This window comes from Triplophysa rosa, linkage group LG12 (genome assembly GCF_024868665.1).
Source record: "Triplophysa rosa linkage group LG12, Trosa_1v2, whole genome shotgun sequence".
Classification (NCBI taxonomy): Eukaryota; Metazoa; Chordata; class Actinopteri; order Cypriniformes; family Nemacheilidae; genus Triplophysa; species Triplophysa rosa.
The window spans coordinates 16,133,650-16,153,581 of NC_079901.1; the positions used below are offsets into that span (position 1 = coordinate 16,133,650).

Genomic DNA, 19,932 nt, shown 5'->3' on the forward strand with positions numbered 1-19,932 from the left:
GAGAGAGAGAGAGAGAGAGAGAGAGAGAGAGAGAGAGGAACTGCACCATTGTCAGACATATCCAAACTGCAAATGGCCTTGGCCTCGAAGATGTGGTCCTGAATCACCTGAGCTCCAGCCGACCTCAGCTACACAAAGTCACACACACGAAGAACAAACATTTACACATGGCCATATCTGGACGTGTGTATGTGGTCGTGTTACTCTGTCATTGTGTGGGTAAAATGTCTCCACTACATCACTTACTTAAAGGAACTAAAAGTCTTGTTTCAGATATGAAAATGTCAAATTTGGAGTAATAGTCCTAAGTAGTTCAAATGTATAATTAAAATGTAACAAAATTCCAATAGTTCAATAAAAAAAAGCAGATGTCATATCTAAAACATAACGTTTGATTGTGTGTGTACCTCACAGGAGCTGATGTCAAGTTCCAGCTCAGATAGATGAGTGTTAGTGGCCAGGCCCTGTAGTAACAATCTTCAGAAACACACAAAACTAATTAAACCAATAAGCCAAGATATGCTAAAGATCCATTAAGGTCTGCATTTGAGATAATGGCACATACATGTATCTGTACATGCTAATAAGCATAAAGGCCGCACCTGAGAGCATCTGGAGGTAGTTTAGTGCCAGACAATCCCACGTATTTCAACATAGTGCTCTTGCTAAAGAAATCCATGACACTGCGTGTGACCTCTCGCACTTTCCTACAACAGCCATACAGATCAGTACGTACATGCTTTTTGTTTGTAGACGCTTATAATTCGTGATGAGTTTGGAGAACTCACCTATGAGAAAACGTGTTTCTGGAGAGGTTGAGGTAGCTAAGAGTAGTGCAGCAGCCCATGGAAAGAGATACAAAGAGCTAGACAACAATAGACAATAATATAAACAAATCAATTCATTTCACACAGACAAAATGTGAATGCATATAACGTATTTGTCAGCAGTTAACATACGACTCACGGATTCATTTTACACTACAAATAGAGCAATCACCCAAAAAGATGCAATGCAGTTCTGTAGAAGCCTAAAAGAGGAATCCTGTGATGTGACTCACCGTGTCAAGTGGACAGTCCGTGCAGCTGAGATTCAGATGTGAAACAGCATTAGGAGCAGACAGGAATTTAAAGAGATTCTATAAGATAGACAAGCAAAGGATTCAGGCTGCGTGTCATTTATTTAAGGCATCGAGCAATTACAGGTGCATTGAATCGATCTCTACGTTCTCCATCTAATCTCAAGGACACTGGTTAATTCAACACCATCTGGACTCTAACATCCACCGGTTCACTCATCTCCTGCAATAAAACAGTTTCTCACAAATGTTTAACGAGAACCACGCTTCTAATAGTTCCTGATAACCGAAAATGAATGGACTGAAACATAGTTTGAATGTGACCAGCCCTACTCACCACAGCCTCCTCTGTTGCCAAGCAACCAGTGTTTCCACTCAGGTCCAGGTGGGTCAGAGTTTTGCAAAGAAATGAGCTCTGCCGGAGAACCTGAACCAGACAGCCCAGACCTACAGCAACAGGAGGAACGATAAAATTCCCAAGATATTATTTCAACAGAGCTAAAAAGTTGTCTCCTTTAATGTAACTAATTAGCAACGCCCTGCCAAACATTTACAAAACATCTGCATTGTGATAGTGATACTAGCACATTCTTTCAAGGATATGTACAAATGTATTTACTTCTTGTAGCCGTGAATCACAGCAGTCTGTCTTAATAAAGCTTTATGCTTTAAAAAGGGGATAAGATGTGAATATCGTACCTCTTGGAGCAAGGGAGACCTTTGAGAGGTACAGCTGACTGAGGCCACGGGGCAATTTGCCCAAGCTTTGACTGAGAGCCATCACACCTGACCACATGGACACAAAGATACAGTTTCTGTATAAGATGTCTAAATGTGTACAAAGACCTGAGGTCCCAGAGGAGAAAGAATATATGGCACCTTTGTCCTCTATAGCATTGACAGACAAGTTGATGATATGGATGGCCGAGGCAGAATTGTCCCGAAGAGCGTTGGACAACTTAATAGCAAAATCCCTGCAGCAGGATTGAAATGACATTTACAACAAGAAATAGTGAGGAGGACACCAACATGTACTTGATAACCTAATTTATAGAATGCATTGTAAACTCACATTCTGAGGCCACTGGCTTCCAGACTAACTTCTTCCAGAGCGCTGGACCTGGTGACCATGTAGAGGACCTGATCCTGAACATCAGGTGTCTGGGGAACAAAGAGCAGAAAAAACACATGTGAGAGGGGAAGAAAATCAGCCTGTGATACTATAGCTGTTGTCGCGTTTTTACTTTCTTGTTGTTCCGTTTTATCCCCACACTGCAAAAAAGTACTTTAGTCTTGTTTTCCAGTACAAATGTCAAAAAAATGTCTTGAATCAAGATACATTCATTTCACAAGTAAAATGTGAAGATATTAAAAATATTAAATATTAAGATATTAAATAGAAGATATTATATCTTGATTTTCTGAAGAAATGTAACAATTTCCAAAGTCAGATTAAACAAGCAAAAATATCAGCAAATGAGGAAAGAAAAAATAAAGCTAAATTAAGTTTATTGGATTAAGTTAAAACTTAAAGGTCCAGTGTATGAAATTCAGTGGTATCTAGCAGCTGACCCACGACTAAGATGTCGTCACATTTTCGCATCTTTGCCGTCATAGATTTATCATAGATTTTATGCAATCAAACATCAGAAAAATGACACCACCAACCAAAAGAATTGAGGTTCCAGCATTGTATAACTGAATGTTTTTGGTTTAATTAAAATTCTAAGTTTAAGATTATACGTCTTTATATGGGGGGCCGCAAAGCGATGCACTTAACACAAAGGGGGCCTTACAACGAAAAAGTTTGAGAACCACTGCTGTAGAAACATGGATTCAAATGCTGTTGATATCCTAATTTCCCCAAATAAAATTTCCCTCTCAATAAATATTTTGCATAACAGTATTTACCAGTTTGAAGTCCTTGCTGCATATCTTGGTGAACCACTGGTTGAAAGACAAGGCGCCTACAGCTAAAGCCAAGTCTCTGTTTAAGAAGTGAATAAATTATGTTATATTACATTTATTAACTACAAATCACAAGATAAAAATCGTTTTAATTCCCTTAAATAGGTGTTTGGCCTACCTGTTGTCTAAATGACTGAAGTCTATGATGTTAAATACCCGACAGTTTTGAACATGGTAAATATTGTCAACATCCTAAAAACAACAAAAGCAATATTCATAAAAAACATAATTTCGCCCCGAATATTTTCACTAACGTGATGTTAATTAGTGGTGAATATCACAGACCCATTGAACTTCCTCACAACATGGGAATTCATTGAAGTCACACAATGCTGCGTACGTGTCCGAGAAACCTCCTGTGGAGGAAGAAAAAATGCTCGTCTGCTCTAATCTTGTTATAATATCGACATGTAATCGTGTGCAGTGATGACATAATCATCTGACCACATGGTCCAACAGCTCCATTTATGTGTTGTTCTACTCTGGAGGCAAGACTACACAGACGCTCTTGTAGGTCGGGGGGAATTTTCTTTAATAGCTTCCTAAAAGAAAAGAAAGATGTGGTGAATGACGATACACAGTAAGGGGTTTCGAATGTTGCTCATTTATTAAAGAGATTGTTCACCCAAAAATGGTAATCATTTACTCTCCCTCAGACTGTTCCAAACCTGTATACATTCCTTTGTTCTGCCAAACACAAATGAAGATATTTGAAAGAATGTCAGTAACCAAACAAATCTTATCCCCCATTGACTCCCATAGTATTTATTTTCCCTACTATGGCAGTAAATGAGGGATGAGATCTGCTTGATTACTGACATTCTTCCAAATATATTTCTTTGTGTTCAGCAGAAGAAATTTATACAGGTTTGGAACAACCTGCGGGTGAGTAAATGATGACAGAATTTTCATGTTTTAATAAAATTTAGCCTAAATCTTTAAAATTGTGCCTTAAACATGTTGGACACATAAGTAGTCAATCACACTTAATCAAATCAGGTACAACGAACTAGAAATACATTTACATATAGTCCAAATGTAATAATCAAAATTAAGCCTAAAAATATAAAACTATGATGCATAAGGGGGGAAAACTATTTTTTAAATGTATGACTCAATGTGTGATTAATTTACTGTTAATACTAATTACAAACAGAAGACATCAGAACTAAAAACTATATTTTGAATTTAGGTTTTAATAATAATATTAATAATAATAATAGTTGTTGTTATTATTATTTTGGATGAGCCGGATATTCCTCCAAAAGGGGTGAGTGCATTGTGCATTAAGTTATTACCAATGTTACATTTGAGTGTTACATCGATCCCTACTCTCGCCTGCATGTTGGCGCCACACATTATTAGATAGTGACTTCTTTAAAGGTCATATTTGTTCCATTTGTGGGCAGATAAATCTGTTACGATTTCCCAGCAGAAATGAGTCAAAGTTGTAAAGATCTTATATTGTAAGCAACCAAAACATTTATTAAAAATGTATTAAAAGAAACCATCACCCACTTTTTTCTTTATGACAGACTTTAGTTAAAGCACTAATAAAGTTAATGCTAAATCAAATGTGTTGAAGGTAATGCCGTCTGTCTGATCGGCTGTGGTGACCACTCACTGACCCTGGAGATGAATCAGGGAAGATCTTCTTAAGTGAAGCAGTGACTTGAGTGACCACGGCTTCCAGGTCTCGCACAGACATCAGGTTGAGAGAGTAGATCTGCCTGTCTGTCTCAATAACCACCTGACACACACATAAAGGGAAAAGATGAAGGAAAACAATCCGCACGGTTGTCTCTCAGAGTGTCTTTGTTAAGTGATACACTGCTGGACATCTTCATTTGCTATTTACAGCCTTTGAGACTAATAACCGATTAAAAACCATTTGTAAAGACAGATGAGGTGATCTCAACCGTAAACCTTATGTTACATAAATGAAACTAAAGATCTCTTACCTGTTCAATACTCTCAATGATAATGGCATAGATCTCTAGATAACTGAAGGAGCTCTCCACCTGTACCAAGACACTGACCGTCATAAACAGCACAAACACTTTGACATGCATATGCAGCAAATCACACTGGAAACACAGTGACTCACAAGTTAACAAAAAAAGAGAAGGTGGGTGTCGGGGAGGCTAGGTCATTCATTGAAACTCAAACACAGAAGCTGAGCTTTGGAACAAGTGTTTTCCCCAGATACTGAGTTACACACATTCAATGTCTAACTGCATGCATAGCCATACAACGCTTTTGCAATGTATAATCGCATATAATCTTTGAAGCATGTACATGAGCTCTCAGTAGGAGTTGTCTTTTGTTTTCATTCATTAGGCTTTGATTTCACAGATCAAAACTATGTTTTTTCATGTAGGCGTATAAAACATATTCAAAGGTGTTCTACTAAGAAATATTTCACCCCACAGCACTGCGAGTTAATACTGGACGTGACCTACTGACTTTCCTGCTCGTAATCTACTGTTTGTTTTATCGGCTGCATATGTTCATGACATGGGTTAAATGCACTGCTTCAAGGTTAGTTGCAGGTTTTTGGCTCTCAGGCTATTTCCTTATTTCTTTAGAATGGGTAGAAGAATTTACGTAACATTCTTAATATGTTTAACATTGTAATTTCCTGGCTGTCGGTATTATAACAGTACATCACCCTTTTGGACACTTTCTATGGAAAAATCTGGTAAACATTTATTCAGCCTGCACTCAAAACCCGTATGACTCTCTTATGTGCAACACAAAAGAAGATACTTTGATAAATGTCTCGGTAGTTTTGTACCAATTAGGGATGCCACAATACTCAATATAATATTGAACCGTTCGATATGACCTCCATCTAAACTACCTATGATTGTTAAAATTGCCAAAAAAAACACTTTAATGTGCCGAAGCCATCAGAACCGAACCAAAAACCGTGGACCATAAACCGAGGTTCGTATGGGTGAGCTGTATTGTTGCATCCTTAGTACCAACACACTATAAGTCAAGCTGTTAGGTTACAGATGTTCATCAAAATGTATTCTTTTGTGTTCTACAGAAGAAAGAAAGTAATACAGGTTTGGAATGGCACGAGGATGAACAAATGATGAAAGAATTTTAATTTTGGGGTGAACTCTCCTTTCAAGCTACAATTAAATCAATGCAAGATACATATACAAACAAAAAATTTGATCAATTTTTCAGGAATATTATTAATTGGTTTTCATTTCATTATTCGACCAATTAAGTTCATCAATACATCAACTGGTGTGTTTAATAAATGATATTCATAAATATCAATTAATTGCTATTGATTTAATTGTTAACATTCATACTGAGAACTTCACTTTCCGTATTTTTTCTTTCAATTGCTTTTAAACAACTTTAAACTTGAGTCGATTAACGTTAGCCTACTCAAAGATCCCGCAGGTGACGTACAGGTGTCATACAGGTGTACGTCATCACACCTATATGGCTGCATTTATAAAATGTTCGAACAGGTCTAGCGACGGAAAGGTTAGCGAAATTCATTTGGACTTTGTTTAACGCGTTATCTACTGTTTATAAAATGTCATGGTTTAAAGTGTCCATTACACGTTCGTTTCACATTTGGTCAAGTTGTGTTATGTAACGCAACGTCATTGAAGTTTTTTTATTTACGGTTATAATTTCAGACACTTTGGGGGCCATTGTATATGATATGACCCTCTGATCTACATCTCTGCTGTAAGATTAATCACATCATCAGACAGGTGTGTACAAAAAACATTCGAAAAGTGTGTGTGTGTGGCAAACAGTAGCATCGATCACCTATTAATACATAAAAGATGTCCTCTTGTTAGAATTAATGACTGCCACATATGTGCTGTAATACAGGATCAAATAATAATGTTTCCCACCTTAACTGGATGCTTGCTGTAGAATAAATGAGCCCGCCATTGAGACATCGCCTGTCATAAACAACAACAGGAAAAGATTTTGTAAATATGAAGCGTAAATGTGGGTCAAGCGCCATCTGCTGGGAGAAAAACGACAATGTACCGACTTACTTTCAGCTTCATTATCAAATCTGCTTGCACAGGGCTTTCAGTTTATGGCTAAGCAAACTGATTGGAAAATTGTGATCTGTGCTGTGCCATAAATAAACGAATAAAGAAATAAAAATATAGCAACACACTAAAGCAATAAAACAATGACGTATTTGCGTATGAGACCAGGGGCAGGTTGCAAAAACTGCTTAGACTAGTCCTACAAGTCTTACAAGTCATCTAACATTTTCTTTCTTCAAGACTGGTCATAACTTCTTTAAGCAGGTAGATCAGTCTAGATGAAATCATAAAAGACTGAATAGTCTTCACAAATTGCTAGTCAGTGTGACTAGTTGTTAAATCTAAACTTAGTAGCTGTTTATGCAACTGGCCCCAAGAGTTTTTGTACTAAAGTAAGAGTTCAAATTTAGCAGGTCCTGATCATTCAGGTAATTCCAACATGATGTTAAAATGTGTTGTACATTAATTTGTACAAAGACTAGAGATTACATACAAGAAAATACAGAGATACATTGTTTATCCCACATTTTACATGTGGTCCCTTTTTTGAATGCTGCTATACATCACAACTCATAAAAACGTCTGCACGGTGCAATACGTATTACAAAATGTGTATGAGGGTTGAGATTGGCGTACCAACACTCGGCTCTCTGTTCTTCCTTTGCACTGGTTGAGGTGCACCAAACCCATGAACTTAACCCTTAGTGGCTTCAGGTACTTGGTTATGCTCTCTGTAAAACAAATATTTAAGCAGCATATAACACATGTATAAACAAAATCACAAACCAAGAAAAGCTTGATCCCAAACTGTTTACTGTAAGATGCACAAACCAGATATCTGAGCATCTCAGGATGAAACAAACAAGGTTATGTATCTGTATTTCAGTAGTATGTTGTAAAATGCACCATACCTTTAAGACAAAAGGGAACTTCTGTTTGTGCTGCCATTGTCTTTTCGGTCTACTGGTGGCAACAGGCTAGGTCAATGACAGCAAATCTCACAACCGTAAGTGACACACTCGTACATACACACATCCTGCTGCTTTATGATTTATGCACATGGGGAAAACCACAGTTTGAGAGTACAGGTCTGAGACAGGATGTGACACCTGAACAACATGAACAGCATCCTATGACAGGCAGTTTCACACAATTAAAAGGTTTCACAGAGTAATTCCAACACAAATGCAAAAATTACAGCGTTTGCAAATGATTTTATTATGTTGGCATTTACACTGCAAACGTGACCGCTTTAGTCACATACTGACCTAGTTACAGCTTAAAAACATATCAAATAAAATTTTGAAATCACATTATAAGTGCTCACTTTATCTATGGGTCGATACAAATGAAAAACACTGCAATTTCTGAACACTCTTAAAAATAAAATGCTTCATGATGCCGTAGAAGAACCTTTTTGTCTAAATGGTGCCATAAAGAACCTTTAACCTCCGAAGAACCTTTCTGTTTATTTGTGGTGAAAAAAGGTTCTTCAGATTATAAAAATGTAAAAAATGAGATGGTTCTTTAAAGATCCTTTGACTGAATGGTTCTTTGTGGAACCAAAAACGGTTCTTCTATGGCATCACTGTGAAGAACCCTTTAAGCACCTTTAATTTTAAGAGTGTTCTCTCTGTATCTCCTTTTGATGGAAAATTGTTTACTTGAAACCCTAAACATTAAGGTTTAAACAAATCATATGTTTTTATTAGCAACTTCCACACACAGCAGAAGAACATTAACTTAAATTAGTCAAACAACACCTCAATATAATGGTACAACACATTTAAGATAATTACCCAGTTCTTTTGCTATATAGAGATAGCTACTGTGTCACATTTCTTTTCCATTTTAATAACTGCTTGGCTGTAATTCAAGATAAACTGATTTACCTGACCGGCCTATTAAAATGGCATCAGTAGTTGTTGTCAAAATGTGCAATTTAAGAGACACCGCATCAACTTTCCTGTTATAAATGTTATATATACTGTACACAGTGGATATAGAAAAGAATCACCCCCTTTCAAAATAATCACATTTTGTTGCTTTGCAGCTTGAAATGAAGATGGACACAGTTTTTGTTTTATCCAGCTGTATTTACTCCGTGCAACTTATAACATGTAAGAGAAAGACCAATATGTCATAAAAAAAAAAAACAAGGATCACCACCTTGTGTCAGTTAAATTACAACCTTCAGTCTGTTGGGATATGTCTCTACTAACTTTGCACATCTAGACTTTGCAATATTTGCCCACTCTTCTTTGCAGAACTGCTAAAGTTCAGTTAAATTTGATGGTGACCTTTTTTGGACTGCGGTCTTCAAGTCATTCCACAGATTTTCAATGGGGTTCAAGTCTGGGCTTTGACTACTATACCAACCCTAACCATGTAAGGACATTCACCTGTTTGTCCATTAACCACTTTGTGGTCAGTTTTGTTGTGTGCTTTGGGTCGTTGTCATGTTGGAAGATAAACCTTCTTCCCATAGACAACTTTCTGGCAGAGGGCAGTAGATTTTCCTTAAGAATTTGACGGTATTTTGCACCATCCATTTTACCCACTATCCTGACAAGTGCTCCAGTCCCTGATGCAGAGAAACACCCCCATAACAGGATATTACCACCTTCATGCTTTACGGTAGGGAATGGTGCTTTTTCGATGGTGAGCTGTATTGGATTTCCGCCAGACATATTGTTTAGTGTTGAGGCCAAATAATTAACAATAACCTTAAACACCTTTTGCTGAGCTAATTTTGAGCTAATCAAAATGACCACAGTTGAAAGTCAAATGGCTTTGTGTGCCATTTAGTAAGATGATGAGCTACACCTGATTGAGTTTACAAGTCATTTGTAGGAGGGGTGATCCTTTTTCCAACTTTTTTATTACATGTTAATGTTATGTAGTTTGCTTGATGTTATAAGTTGCACTGAGTAAATACAACTGGAAAAAACTGTGTCCATCTTCATTTCATGCTGCCAAGCAACAAGGGGGTGATTCTTTTCTATAACCACTGTATATACACTGCCCATCCAAAAAAGTCACCACCTGGATTTAACTAAGCAAATCGGTAAGAACCTCCCGTTGGATTGGAGGTCTAGGTTCAGCAACGTTATGTGTCCAAAGAATGAGGTCAGCTGACTACCTGAATATACTGAATGACCAGGTTATTCCATTGAGTTTTTTCTTCCCTGATGGCACGGGCATATTCCAAGATGACAATGCCAGGATTCATCAGGCTCAAATTGTGAAAGAGTGGTTCAGGGAGCATGAGACATCATTTTCAGACATGGATTGGCCACCACAGAGTCCACACCTTAACCCCATTAAGAATCTTTGGGATGTGCTGGAGAAGACTTTGCGCAGCGGTCAGACTTTCCCATCATCAATACAAGATCTTGGCGAAAAATGCAACTCTGGACAGGGAAAAAAGGCCTTTCTGGACATTGCAGAACCTTATCGATACGATGCCGCAGCAAATGCGTGCCATAATCAGAGCTAAAGGCAGTCCAACAAAATATTAATGTGTACATTTTTGGACGGGCAGTGTATATATAACGTATGTATGCATATGTGAAAAAAAGCAAAAACAAACACTGACATAGGACAATATTTTTTTATTTAGCTGTACAGCAATACATTCTCCACACAATCTTTCTTCATCTGCCCTCTATGCCCCACTCAGCCATAATAAATGTCTTTATAAGGTTGGTTTTGTGATCATTGTAAAATTCACACAGTACAGCTAGGTAAAAAAACAAAATGCATATTAACCTAGAATTTTAAGAGCTTAAAAAAAAGAAAGCGATTTAAATGCAATTACATGTTGGAGGAAAACATTATTCTGAAGGAGAACGGCAAAAAAGAGATCAGAAATTATAAGGACATTACTTTAACAAGTGACAAACTTTTTACAAATATCCTATCCAAACTTCCCCTTCTAGAAACAGGTCGTATCAAAATATCTTCCTCAAACACCCATATTAATCTACTTAAATTAGATGTGGTCTGATAAACCTATTGTAAACCGCAAGACATCTTTTTCATTTTCAGTATCCTACGAAATATAATCGTACTTGGATAAAATTTCAGGACATAGTTTAATATTTAGGGCTGGTTGTAGTGAACACAACCACATCACAAGTTTCAAGTGATTTATGAGACATGCACATTGCTGTATTTCCCCAGTTGTCCGTTTTCTTCCTTTTACAAAATCCAACATTGAGGCCAATTCATAAGTTTGGAATTTTGTCACCTTAAAATGGCGACAAAACGTTAAGCTTCATCATTAAGCAACCCCCCCCCAGACAAGCAAGATTGAATTGCAAGATTTAAGCAACAGAAGGAGCGAAAGAAAAGGGGTTTATGCAGCCTACATAATTCCTCAGGCTCTCATTTTTCCCAGTTAGTAATTTGAAAGCCGTCAGTGGCGTGGCGTGTTTTCAAACAACTACTGTTAAAAGCTATTGCCCTAGCATTCCGGTCATCAAATCGCTAGAAAAGATTAAAATGATCATAATAAAACAAAAAATAAAAGTTATTTACAAGCAAGACTAGCCAAGATTACCTGTACATCTTTATCAACTGTTTTAGACATGTGAATGGATGTCCCTGGCTTGATAATCAGATGGCTACATTTCTACTCTCTCTAACACCGTCACCTGTGACCAATGAAGGAGCACGAGGAGTAAACAGTGAATAAACGTCATTTTGACTAAATGTCAAACATTTAGAGGATTTTCTTGGACCGTTGGGTCAAAATGACCCATTTCTACAGCAGTGACAGCAATTCTAGATATCAAGGCTTGACCAGGCACAAAATGATATTGTTTCTCAGTACTGCCATGGCAATGTCTGATTAGGAAAAACAAACACATCAGATTAGCTGGGAAAAGAGAAGTCTATATGCATGTAGCACAGCATGTTAAGTCTCGAGATGCCGTGCATTCCCGCTCTCACCCCTCAAAGTAAAAAAACTCTGCAGCGGAACTATGCTATGACAGGAAAATGTGTTTCCATGCACGGTTTTGAAATCCTCATGAGTATAAATGTTATGAAAGACAAAATGTAAGAACTTAGTTGGGTTTTATAGTAAACAGGAGTACAACATGAAGTCTTAGAAAATTTGCTTTGACATCTGGTTATAAACATGAGGATACAAAAGAAAAGAAGCATGGTGTTGAAAGAGGTGAGAAAAGAGATGTAAGCAAGTGTGTATATAGTTATGGGACACATACAGGGATGTGTATATCTGCAAGCGTTTGTGTGATCAGCCTGTGTGTGGAGATGTGTCTCCAGATCACCGGTCCATCATGCTAAGGATCATTTCAGGAGTTAGGTCACCGTTAGGTGCAGCTTCAGGGACGGCTATCTGCACTGTTTCTACACCAGCCTCGACCGCCTCTAGCTCCTCCACCACCGGCTGGGCGGGTACAGGAACTGGATCAGTGCCTTCAGGCTCCTTTTTCACAATGATGTTCTCAATGGCCCCTGTGCTTTCATCCTCCACCTGGATTATGGCAGCGGTAGCTAGAAGCAGAAAATATCACTTAATAAACGTATTTGTAACAGATCAAATAAATCACGTTATGATATGCGACAGTGCATACCTGCAGTGGTTTTTGGACTAGGCGTGGCAGGAGAAAACTTGGGTGCATTCTTGGGGGGTCTGCCCCGTTTCCTCTTGACAGGAGGTTCAGCAGGAGCAGGGATGGGAACGCTGGGTGGAGCCTGTTCCACATCCATGTGATCATCATCATCATCATCAAAAATCTCTTCATCCTCATCCTCTTCATCAATATCATCCAGATCAGGCTCTCCATGCTCATCTAGAATTAATTCACATTTAGTATCATTCATAAACAATCAAAACCATTCTAAAAACCTAATCGTTAAAACGAGTTAGGATAACTGAGAAGTTCATATATAAACCAGAATAAAACGCAGCTTCGCTGAACCATGGGCGCTCACCACTGTCATCGTCGTCATCCTTTCTAGAGCGCATCTTCCTCTTTCTGCCAACACGACCTCTCTTGGGTGGAGTTCCATTTTCTCCATCAGCAGATTCCATCCCAGTGCAGTTATCTGCATGCCTGGCCATGGTATTCTGCCAATCAATCACAAATACATTTCATTAGATAATCTTCAATGCATCCACAGGTACTTTTAAACATCAACACTTCCGTGAGCTCATCATACCCGGCGAGTGAAAGTCTTGCCACACTTGGTGCATACGAAGGACGTTGGTACAAAGTTGGGGTCATGGTAGCGCCTAAAGTGCATGTCCAGGAGCTGTTTCTGCCTGAATGTCTTATCACATTGGTTACACGCGTATGGCTTCTCCCCGGTATGGGTGCGTTTATGCATGACCATGTGACGCTCCTGTTAGCAAAAGGTACACAAAACTTAGGAAACAGTTGTATTTGAGGCCTCAAATATATACAGATCCAGTATTCAGTGCTCAAACAAGATTTTATTCACAAACCTGGCGGCATGCATAGTCACACTGGTCACACTTGAATCGTTTCTCATTTTTGTGGGATTTCTGATGCTGGATGAGGGCATAACGCTCATGAAACACTGCATCGCAGTAACGGCACTTCCTGCCCTGCTCAATGTAGGAATGCTGCTTACGGAGATGTACACCTGAAAAGAAAGCAGTTATGTCATCCTAAAATTCAACTGGTTTAATTTAATTTAGCAAAAGAAAGAATCTCCATAACCACATATTGTAAACGCAAGCTGTAACAATAGAGGGTCTTACCGAGATCACTCTTGCGGGCAATAACTGTATCACAGTGGGGGCAGTGAAACTTAGCCACGTTCTCTGTGTGCTTCTGCAGGATGTGCATCTTCATGGTACCACTCTGGGTGAAACGTGCATGACAGATGTAGCACTCATAGGGCTTCTCTCCTAGAACCACCAGGAATACTGAAGTCAGTTTGGGAAATGATACATCAGAGCAGGGGTTCCCAAACTTTTCAGCCCGCGACCCCCAAAATAACAGTGCCAGGGACTCGAGACCCCACACAATCCTCTGAGGTAGCTAAAGCCTCCACAAGAACTGCAGCTTCCTTCACAACCTTTAAAAAACAGCTCAAAACATACCTGTTCCGCATTTATTTGACTAACCAATAACTGTCTAAAAAAACCTTGTTGTTCATTCTCTCCTTTACTTACTCCAGCTTAATCCTCCTAGTAGCATAGCCTTGTAAACTAACTGTACTGTTTAGAGTGTTCACAAAATGTTTATATGCTCTCCTACTTGTAATAGGGATGGGCGATATTATATCGTTTGCGATATACAGGTAGAAATTCCCCACATGATAGGAATTAGCCTTCCCGCGATATAAACGATAAATTCTAGTTGACGTATTTCTTTGTGAGACCCATTCACAGCTCATATGCGAAGCGAAAACAGGTATAGCGGAGGGCGGACGTGAAGCTGAGAAAGAGTTTGCACTAAAAGCTCTACATCTCGTTTAGGTTGGCACTGTAGATACATCGGAGTTCATGTTTAGTTTCACTTTCGTTTTATTTAATTCGTTTGTTAAGTATTCGTTGATAGTCATAATGCGTTACACCACAACATTTAGTTTGGCTAAAAGTATTTATTTAAACATTCGTTAGATGTTATGCGCGCGTGCGCAAATTGTTTAATATGATTTCTTGCCTGTTATATGCAGTATGAACGGAGCGTCCCGTGCGCAGCTCGCGCCCACATGTGCTTTCATAGTGACACAGCGCGCACAGCACTGCTGCCTGTTTACATACAGTACAAATGCAAGTTTGTATTACGTTATTTTAAATACGTTTATGAGCGTATAAAAGCATGGATTATTTAATTAGATTTCTTTTATCCGCATTTTCTGTTCTCTTTCTGTAGCGCGAGTCATAGACAGATTCAGTGTATGTTGCTGTGAGAAGAGAAGGTTCACACAGTTCAACAGAGAGTGATTGACAGCGTGATGCGATCGATCGTTTCCACCCAACAATAGAATTTATAGTTTTAGGTATGACATGTGTTTATTGAGCTTTAGTTCATTTAACTTTTCTTTACTACAACCTTTTGAAGTCGAATCTCACTATTATATTTTATATTTGCAAAAATACTGTAGGTATATTTTAGGAGCTGTTTGATTTGGGGTAAGTTTTACTTTTTGATAATATTTGTTTTTCTGAGGGTCTAGACTACATGCAGCTACTATCACTTGACGCAAAAAACAGCGGTGGATGGCGTTACGTATATATCGTCGTTTTTATCGTTATCGCAAGAAATACCAGGAATTATCGTGATAGAGTTTTAGGGCCATATCGCCCATCCCTAACTTGTAAGTCACTTTGGATAAAAAAAAAAAAAAAAAAAAAGAGTATACAAACGCTAATAAGGTCTATCCAAACACATGCATAATGACAACACAAAAGATCAGTCTAATATAATCGGACTTTATAGTTATTTACTCATTATTGTACTTGTTGTTATACATAAACCATGAACTCCCTTCGTACCTGAGGACGATGGCCTTTCTGTCTCTGTCAGAAATTCCAAAGGCTAATGGCTTTTTATTGGCATGGTTTTATTTTTAACTTAACATTTTTATGTTTTGTTACACTTATTAATTAAATACGCTATTCCTAATAATAAAAATAATCTTGCCCCCCGGGGGTCCCGACCCCTACTTTGGGAACCCCTGCATTAGAGTGCAAGAGTGGGGAAGAGTAAAGTCTGTGCTGCTGACCAGAGTGGGTCCTCATGTGCCTCTTCAGTTTATAGGTATCTCTGCTGGCATAACTGCACAGGCTGCACTGGAAGGGACGCTCTCCGGTGTGTGAGCGAATGTGGCGCTTCAGCTTGCTAACCTGCAATATCAAGATTAAGGATCAATTTACGTAAACTACATCAACACTTTTTGGAAAAAGACAACGTGACGCTCAAACAAACCTCCACACTGGCATAGTCACACATGGAGCACTTGAATGGTTTCTCGTGAGTGTGCTTGTAGCGTCTGTGTCGCACCAACTCTCCACTGGTGACAAAGGCCATGTCACAGTCAGTGCACTTATGTGGTCTGGTGCCTGTCAAGAACAACATTTATATATTAAAAATTTCAAGAAACTGGATGAATTTCTCATTACATATATCGTAAATATAGTTATCTCTACAGACTCTCAAACTGTAAAGCATATGTACTGGAAATGATACCTGTATGGGTGTTGAGGTGGTTCCTTAGCAAGGTGACGGTCCTAAAGGCTCGCCCACACAGATGGCACTTGTGAGGTCTCTCATCCGTGTGGCTCTTCATGTGGCGGTCCAGATTGGAGCGTCGTGGGCAAGTGTAACTACACAGCTCACACTGGAATGTCTTTTTAACACCTGTACACAAAGGAGAATTGTGATTCTCATAACCGCTAAACTTACTAGATTGTGTTAATACCCAAGTGCCTGTTACTTCCGAGTATGTGTCGAAAGTTCTCACCCTTCTTCTTGATTTTAGTTGGTTTGGGTGGTTTCATGTTGCCCACAACTTTCTCAGCATTGACCTCAGACAGCAGTCCTTCCTGCTGCTCCTCCTCAAAGTCATAAACAGACACATCCATGTCCTTATCTCCCTCTGTGTTGTAGCGCAGTTTGCTTTTCTTTGCCTTCTTGATCTTTTTGACAGGGGGTGTGTAGTCTGGATCTTTAGCCCAGGTGGGGTCATCAGCTTGGGCTTCAGCCATCTCCTCCTCCACCTGCTGTTGAGGCTGCTCTTCTTGGGCCTGGAGCTCATCCTGCTCCACAGTCTCCACCTCTCCATTTGCACCCACCTTGACCACCTTTAGGAGAAATTATCAAATTGAGACTTACAAGGATCTGATCATAGTCCAAGTTTCTTACGGTCTAATTCATAAATCCAAACCGAGTACGAGTTATGACCAACCTGAAAACCCTCAGGCAGCGGCAGGGTGTGACAGATGACAGGCTCTCCATCTTTAGGCATGGCAGTAGCATCATCCATCAGCGTTCCCTGTAGCTCTTCCACAGTGGCTGCGGTGACGGGCACAGCAGAAACAGGCACTTGCACCAGCTGCAGCTCTCCTAACCCCAACTGCTGCTCTTCCATGTTTACCACCTGCAGGGTGATGATCTGAGTGTCATCCACAGTGGTGACAGTGGCTTCATGGGCAGCACCGGCCACACCAACTGGTGCTCCAACAGCGGCCTCCATAACTTCTGTCTTCATCTGAAGCAAGGCAGGGTCCAGGGACTCCATCACCATCATGCTGTTGACATTCACTACACCTTCAACCAGTTGCTGTTGGGCCTCCACTACAGCTTCTGCTTCAGCCTGGGCTTGCTCTAACTCGGCAGCCTGCAGCAGTTGAGCTCCCACCTCTTCATCCTCTCGCCGCCTTTGGTATGTCTTACATTCTTTTGCCTTGAAAGCATCCCCTGCCTCTTCCACCACTGCCTCAATCGGTCCCTCTTCCATGGGTATTACCTAAAGTAATCAAAAACTGGGAACTTAGCACCAAACGAAACGTTTTAAAATGATCCTACCTGACTGTGATGTGAACTGTGTCTACATGCACATCAAGCATGTCAATTGAAACAAGTTAGTTGACAGCTCCATTGACTTTTTTGTGTTTGCACAGGATGCTGTGAGATTACCTGAACCAAACAGGAATACATCATATCTCTACCCCTGTGTCTCCACCACTTTCTGCATCCGATGAATGAGCTACCTGTCTCAACTCTTACTAACTAGCTCAACCTGTTGGGATGCAAATAAATCAGACAATCAATCTGGCTTGGGAGAAAACGATAAAATTTAATATAATTTCACAGATACAGTTCAGATAATAGCGTGTCCATTCGTTGTATGATTGGTGCTGCATGCTATTTGCTTGTCATTTTATAAATGCAATTCGTCAAATAATGATAAAAGCCAAAGGGCGGCTGTTTACAAAATATTAGTATGTTGAAAAAACGGAGTAAAACTCGTTGCAGTACTAAAACGAGCACAAGCTCAACCAAACTTTTAGTTTTTGCTTTGGTTTAACGTTGCACCAAACAACGTTCATGAACTCTAGATCGGGCGCCAACATCATCTCCCCGATTCACTTCTAACAGTAACGTTACTTCCTCACTAGACTGCGTGATCGGTCGTCTTCGAAACGACCAGTCGCTGCCAACACATTAAACCCACAAAACGATTCACATGTCCACTATCCCTACCTGCACACGTTCTAAACACGCTTATTATTTTCCACAGCAAGAGGGCATTCTGAGATGGTTAATCGTGTTTTTGTAACACTACCAGCCGGGTTGTAGAGGGAGCTCTCTCGGTTTTTATCCCCTCAGTCGTTTGTTGCTTGAGGTTAGTCTTTCGATAAGAGCGGGCGGAGAACGACAACTGCGGCGATTGAGCTGCGTTTAGGGCGATAAATCCCCGTTACGTGCTCGGGTCCGGGAGCGTAAGATAGTCTAACTTATCGAAAAGGGCCATCGGTATCATTTAGCAATGGCATCTTCCTCGTTTGATTTGAATCTGCGCAATACGCTAGCAGGAACGGAACTAATGCTACATCATCACAAACTTGGTGTTTTACGTAATTTCAAATGTCAACCGCATTTTCGGATGTAATGGGAGAGCAAACGGCACAGGAGGCCTTAGTAACGGGACTTTATTTTTTCTGAACCGAGCGAATGTTTCGTTTTTTAGTTTAATTGCGCGAGGAGGGGCGCGAACACGACAATATGTGAAAACGTCATATATTTCACGACTTTAAATTACACGAAAATGTTGTGTGTAAATTTAAATGCTTGTTTGGGCTGTTTGGGTGTGGTACGACTGAAAATTGGTTAAGTTTTAAAGGCATATTAGCTGGTTGGCTAAGTGCGCGTGCAGAAACGGCGGGTTTCTAAAGACAGGAAACAAAGAGAAGAAACAGAAAATGGACGCCTGGCCTAAAGATTGAAACAAACATCCTAGCGCTAAAAAAGGTCATCTGGGCGAAATGCCGTCTGATATAGGTTCAATAGTGCTTAATAGTCGGTCAGAAGCCTGAACTTCTGGGTTATAAATGTTTTTTGCTAAATTTTCGATAACGATAGAGGGAGACAAACACCCCCCGCCAGCCGCCTGGACTGGGAGCCCCATCGTGACACCTAGAGGCCGATTAAAGCTCCTGCAAACTCCCCCCTTTCGGAAAAGTAGTGCTGTTTTACCTGCGTTTGGTGATTTATTCTCGCGTTGAATTCGACAGAAAGCTCAGGGTTTGTTCTTCCTTCAGTACGAGACGGAGTAAAACTGCGTCCTTCACCTCCGGCGGTTTTAATCCTCTCCCGCTTTTGCAGAGTAGGCTCCGCACAAAATGGCGGCCTTGAGCGGCTGTTGCGCATGCGCGTCGTGAAGGGGGGGCGGTGGCGAGGGGGTGGGCTGTAAACAGAAGCACTGTACGGATTGGCCGGGTGGGGCGCTACTTTTGAAATACGGATGTGGGATGTTTTTTTTAGCAGTGCGTCGTCATATGTTCTACGTTTTTATATTAAGCATTTGATTATGTTGCGTTTTACTGTTTTAAGTGAACATTAAACACTTAATGATAAACGAAAAGTTTAAGCAATACACGCAGTTGTGTAATCTAATGTTTTTCGTGATAAATGGATTATCAGACGTCGGTTTATTGGTTAATGGTTGATGTCTGTTTGTCTGGGGGTTTTTTTTAATTGCAGAGAACAGAAACATACATAAGAATAATCTTACAACACATAATATCAACCACAAAAAAATGAAAATGAGTCACAAAAAAAAGATAAGACGGCAATTATCTAAACATAATTACAAGAAGAGATCAAA

The 19,932-nt window shown here is 39.7% G+C and overlaps 2 protein-coding genes across 4 annotated transcripts in view; both read right to left on the reverse strand.

Annotated features, from left to right (window-relative positions):
- Nucleotides 1-8,129, reverse strand: part of carmil2 (capping protein regulator and myosin 1 linker 2) — a 31,626-nt gene extending 23,497 nt beyond the window's left edge. Inside the window, exons 1-18 of the mRNA XM_057347953.1 lie at nucleotides 8,004-8,129; nucleotides 7,729-7,823; nucleotides 6,943-6,993; nucleotides 5,008-5,067; nucleotides 4,675-4,796; nucleotides 3,491-3,588; nucleotides 3,332-3,402; nucleotides 3,165-3,238; nucleotides 2,990-3,065; nucleotides 2,151-2,239; nucleotides 1,958-2,052; nucleotides 1,778-1,864; nucleotides 1,416-1,525; nucleotides 1,061-1,138; nucleotides 789-865; nucleotides 603-707; nucleotides 408-477; nucleotides 47-128 (exon numbers count right to left, since the gene is read on the reverse strand). Coding sequence (XP_057203936.1) covers nucleotides 47-128; nucleotides 408-477; nucleotides 603-707; nucleotides 789-865; nucleotides 1,061-1,138; nucleotides 1,416-1,525; nucleotides 1,778-1,864; nucleotides 1,958-2,052; nucleotides 2,151-2,239; nucleotides 2,990-3,065; nucleotides 3,165-3,238; nucleotides 3,332-3,402; nucleotides 3,491-3,588; nucleotides 4,675-4,796; nucleotides 5,008-5,067; nucleotides 6,943-6,993; nucleotides 7,729-7,823; nucleotides 8,004-8,040 — 1,477 coding nt within the window. The 5' untranslated portion in view covers nucleotides 8,041-8,129. The remainder of the gene's footprint in view (nucleotides 1-46; nucleotides 129-407; nucleotides 478-602; nucleotides 708-788; nucleotides 866-1,060; nucleotides 1,139-1,415; nucleotides 1,526-1,777; nucleotides 1,865-1,957; nucleotides 2,053-2,150; nucleotides 2,240-2,989; nucleotides 3,066-3,164; nucleotides 3,239-3,331; nucleotides 3,403-3,490; nucleotides 3,589-4,674; nucleotides 4,797-5,007; nucleotides 5,068-6,942; nucleotides 6,994-7,728; nucleotides 7,824-8,003) is intronic.
- A 2,562-nt stretch (nucleotides 8,130-10,691) lies between these two features.
- On the reverse strand, nucleotides 10,692-19,490 carry ctcf (CCCTC-binding factor (zinc finger protein)). Of its 3 annotated transcripts, none has more exons than XM_057348100.1 (13): nucleotides 18,309-19,419; nucleotides 17,742-17,844; nucleotides 17,011-17,571; nucleotides 16,567-16,906; nucleotides 16,293-16,463; nucleotides 16,032-16,165; nucleotides 15,829-15,949; nucleotides 13,853-14,002; nucleotides 13,574-13,734; nucleotides 13,288-13,470; nucleotides 13,060-13,195; nucleotides 12,699-12,917; nucleotides 10,692-12,618 (listed from the first exon to the last, which is right to left on the reverse strand). In XM_057348100.1, exons 2-13 carry the CDS (start codon nucleotides 17,763-17,765, stop codon nucleotides 12,389-12,391), a joined length of 2,430 nt encoding a protein of 809 aa, XP_057204083.1. In that variant the 5' UTR covers nucleotides 17,766-17,844; nucleotides 18,309-19,419; the 3' UTR covers nucleotides 10,692-12,388. The 3 variants fall into 3 exon arrangements, with proteins under 3 accessions (XP_057204083.1, XP_057204084.1, XP_057204082.1); XM_057348101.1 differs by having other exon boundaries at nucleotides 19,302-19,414; XM_057348099.1 differs by lacking the exon at nucleotides 17,742-17,844 and having other exon boundaries at nucleotides 19,302-19,490.
- Between the last annotated feature and the right edge of the window lie 442 nt (nucleotides 19,491-19,932).